Below are 4,412 nucleotides of genomic sequence, written 5' to 3'. Positions count from 1 at the left end.
GGATCATGTGTGCTGGGTGTATTTGTCAAGGCGCAAGATTTTTAACCCTAAAATCTTCGTTTATGGTTCCCTAGCATTAAGTGCGAGAAAAACTGACATAAAATCAAGCTCGTGTAGAATAGGTTGCTAATAAATTATAAATAATAGTAAATAAATATCTCTAACATTCACACACGATCGTCTGTTCCTAAGTAAAGCAAAATTAATGCTTGTCTTGTAGGTAACATACATATATAAATAAACCTACAACCCCGGAGCAGAAAGCAGGATTACCAAAATGTGCAAAGCGGCTAGCCCATATCTCTTCTTTCTTTAATTTCAAACTGTTTCAATGATATTTATTAATGTAGTGAATGTATGCTTTTATTTCAGACATGGGCTGTGATGGGCGTTCTCCTCAACATGTTGGGGCAGGGCATGGTGCTCAGTTTCCCCACCGTCCTGCTTCCTGCTTTATCCTTGCCAGATTCAGAGATAAAGGCTGATATATACGTTGCATCTTGGTTGGGTATGTTTAGTTTTATACTGTTTTACGTAATTTATTAAATAACTATTTTAACCGATTTCAAAAAAAGGTGGAGGATGCTCAATTCGACCGTACATATAAGTATACTAGCTGACTCGGCAAACGTTGTCTTGCCGCTAAACGCTATTTAAAAAAAGGGGTTGGTGGTAGACGGGTGAAAGGGTTGTATGTATTTTTTAACGCCAAATCGTAATAAAATAAAAAATAAATAATTTATCTAATAATTAAAAAAAAAGTTAGGGGTAGACTACCCTTAATATTTAGGGAAATGAAAAATAGATGTTGTTCGATTCTCAGATCTACCCAATATACACACAAAATTTCATGAGAATCGGTCAAGCCGTTTCGAAGGAGTTAACTACAAACACCGCGACATGAGAATTTTGTATATTAGATATTTTTTATGTGTGTTTTGGGATAAATTCGTCGTTTATGAACTGATTATGATAATTCTTTTTTTGTTGGAAAGGAGATACCTCAAGTGTGGTACCATGATAAGAAAACCAGGATATGGTGATGGAATCCCAGAGAAATCGACGGAAACCTTCGAAAATCGTAGTGACGACTAGTGCGTTTAATAATTTTTTCGTCTACTTACATTGTATTAATTTTCGATGTAATTGAAGTCGTTTTCTTTTTCGTTTGCGAACAAACACAATTATTTTTATATATCTTGGTCGGCAAACAACCATACGGCCCGGCTCACTTGATAGTAAGCGATAACCTATAGAAACCTGCAACACTAAAAGAATCGCAAGCGCGTTTGCCGACCCTACCCCCCAAACCCCCAGGAGCTGGTCACCTTACTCACCCAGAAACACTTGCTTGAAGGCAGTATTATTTAGCTGTGATCTTTTGTATTTGATTTTGACCAGGATATTTCCTGCTGTCCCCTACTCCAGTTAAACTAATAAGTCTGAGTTGTAACAACTACGCCGAAATTATATAGAGGAAGAGTTTGATACTTTCTTTGTTTTTTATGTGTGAACTCAAAAACTACTTTTATTTTTTTAATGCTACGTTGTCATTGAATAGTATAATCTATATTTTAATTTGAGATTAAATTATTATATATTTTATTAAAATTGATTCTTGTAGTAAAAAATCAATCCCAATCATACTCTATAACATTCTAAAGTTTTTTCAATTATTGTGTAGGAACAAAAATGATATTTAAATACTTTTATTATTTTTAAAATAAATTTGTTTTTGTATAATAAAACGTTTTTTTTTTCTTTACAGCATCTGTCATTGGAATCGCTGGAATTCCCGGTTTTCTTATGTCATCATTCTTAATGGACATATATGGAAGAAAATTGGCACACGGAGTGGTTCTTATTCCAGGAATACTGGGCTGGCTGTTAATATACTTCGCTAAGAATATTACTGTTCTTATCATCGGAAGATCGCTATGTGGCTTTGCAGCATCCGCCACGGTCTGTCTAGGTGCGGTTGTGATTGGTGAATACACGAGCCCGGGCAACCGTGGCATGTTCCTGAACCTTAAAACTACGGCTGTTTGTGTAGGAAACATGGTTGTTCACATTTTTGGGCATTTTTATTCCTATAAAATTGTGGCACTAATAGCCTTGATTCCCCTTTTCCTTTCATTAATTATAATATTGACATGGCCAGAAAGTCCAGCTTGGTTGGCTTCGAGGAAGAGATTCGACGAAAGTGAAAAGGCATTTTACTGGCTTAGGGGTAAATCAGTTAAATCTACAAGAGAATTGGAAGAAATGATTCGAGCGCAAAAAGAGAGAAATGAATATCCGTCAGCGAAATCAATGCCAGCGAAATTTTTGGATTTTTTCCGAAAGTTTACCAAGCGAGACTTTATAAAGCCTGTAATGATTATATTCTTCAGCGCTGTCCTCTTGGAATCTTGCGGAAGACACATTTTCCCAGCTTATGCTTTACAAATCATCGGGGAAGTTACTGAGAGCAAATCTCAGTCATTTTACTTCACCTTAGGAATAGATTCAATCATATCTATAAGCGCGATGTTTTCATCAGCTCTAGTCAAAATCATGAAACGTCGTCGACTTCTTTTTGGCAGTGGTTTTGCTGCAGTAATTGTTCTTTTCTCCGTTTGTCTTTACTTGTACTTATCAGCAAATGGGTACATTGCGAAGGATAAGTCGTGGATAGCCATTGCGTTATTTTCTTTGTATTTCATTTTATCAAACTTGGGATGTACTCCAATTCCACTCGCGTTATTAGGTGAAATTTTCCCATTAGCTCACAGAGGTGCTGGTTCAGCTGTAGCTGGGGTTTTTCTGTCGTTAGCTGTAATGGCTGGAATGCAAGTGACACCATTTTTGTTGGTGAGCCTTAAAGTATATGGCACTTTTGCTGTTTTCGGATTAGTTATGGGTGTCGCATTAATTGCATTGTATTTCATCCTGCCTGAAACTAAAGACAGAACTTTGCAAGAGATTGAAGATTACTTCAACTTTGGCAGGTACAGAGATGATGTTATTGAAAACGATGATGAGGTCAAAATGAAGATGATACCTCAATGAGTCTCCAGTGATAAGTGAGGTGTGTTTTAGGGTTGAGTGACTTTGTACTGATAGCTTTAAAATATTAAGTTTATAGAATAAAATTTAAGGTAAAGTGTATAAAAATTCTGATAGATGAGAAGATTATGTACTTGATCACATAAAATTTATATAAAATATGTCTCATGGACAATTAGTAGATAACGTAGCTAGTGAACTATCTTTAGTTTTACTAAGGAGTTGCATTAGTCTTTTTTTACAAATAATTAAGATGTAGAAGTCTTTTAATGGGTTGTCTGGAAGAAATGGCTTAATAGCCATAAGTCCGCCCCGTGTTCACAGTCTGTAACTGTCTTTAAATGTCTTTTATATTAAAAATGTAGTTGTGGTGTACAATAAAGTATTAATGAATAATAAATAAATGATTTTACATTAAAAGTGACTTATTTGTTATTTTATTGTGTACTTTACACAGCAAATATTGAAGTTGACCAAAAGAAAAAATTGACAACGGGTGTAGATGTTAATAAATCGTAGTTAAATGATAAATTTAATGTTAGAAGCTTGAAAAGCAAAAATGATGAAATGGTATGAACTAAAAATACGTGAGAGAAGAATTGTACATAGTTTTTGTATTACATCATATATATTAATACGCTAAGGTTAAGATTTTTGCCTCCCTTCTTAGAAAAAAAACCTCACAATTACTCTACATAAATTATATTATATCATTTTATAGACAATTGCATGCTCGAACAGCATCCACAACTAAAGAATTTATTATTGCTTTTGCTTTTTTCAATTAATTAATTATAAAAATTATATGTATGGAGGACTTAATTTTGAAACAACGTCAACATGATTGACACGTATACTTATTTAGCGCGAATTATTCGCACGGGTATGTCTATGCAACGTAGCTGTACTAACTGGATCATTATGCACACCAACCAATACGCCCTAAATTTATTGTATCTTTAAGTGAATAAAAATTTTAATGCAAAATTTACTTCTTGCCAAAAATCTTTTAGACGATCTCATGCCTAATTGTACTCGTATTATGATGTACTACGATATATCTCTGAATTCACAGAAATGTGAATCCGGTAAAGTTTTCTCTACCTAACATCTTACCCTGGTAACTACTTGGTACTTACCTATCTACTTACGTTTACCTAGGCTATGATATATTCAACAAAATGCAAAGGAATGGAACAGGCTGACACCGTTAGCACCGAACCACATTAGTAAGTACATTTACCCTTGTAGAATACTACGAAGCAATTATATTAAAAAGGTGAATAATAATAATAATAATCTTCTAACCGATCTCATGCCTAATTGTACTCGTATTATGATGTACTACGATATTATTTTTAGAT

General features: G+C 34.2%; 1 protein-coding gene across 1 annotated transcript; it reads left to right on the top strand.

Moving 5' to 3' along the window:
* Positions 1 to 357: 357 nt before the first annotated feature.
* Positions 358 to 3,329, top strand: LOC123666580 (facilitated trehalose transporter Tret1-like). Its single transcript, XM_045600685.1, has 2 exons — positions 358 to 508; positions 1,769 to 3,329. The coding sequence occupies exons 1-2, from the start codon at positions 358 to 360 to the stop codon at positions 3,049 to 3,051; spliced, it is 1,434 nt and encodes a 477-aa protein (XP_045456641.1). The 3' UTR covers positions 3,052 to 3,329.
* Positions 3,330 to 4,412: the final 1,083 nt, after the last annotated feature.

Source organism: Melitaea cinxia, chromosome 26, assembly GCF_905220565.1.
Source record: "Melitaea cinxia chromosome 26, ilMelCinx1.1, whole genome shotgun sequence".
NCBI lineage: Eukaryota > Metazoa > Arthropoda > Insecta > Lepidoptera > Nymphalidae > Melitaea > Melitaea cinxia.
Note: the sequence above shows the minus strand (reverse complement) of the source record. Positions and strands in the feature narration are given on the sequence as shown.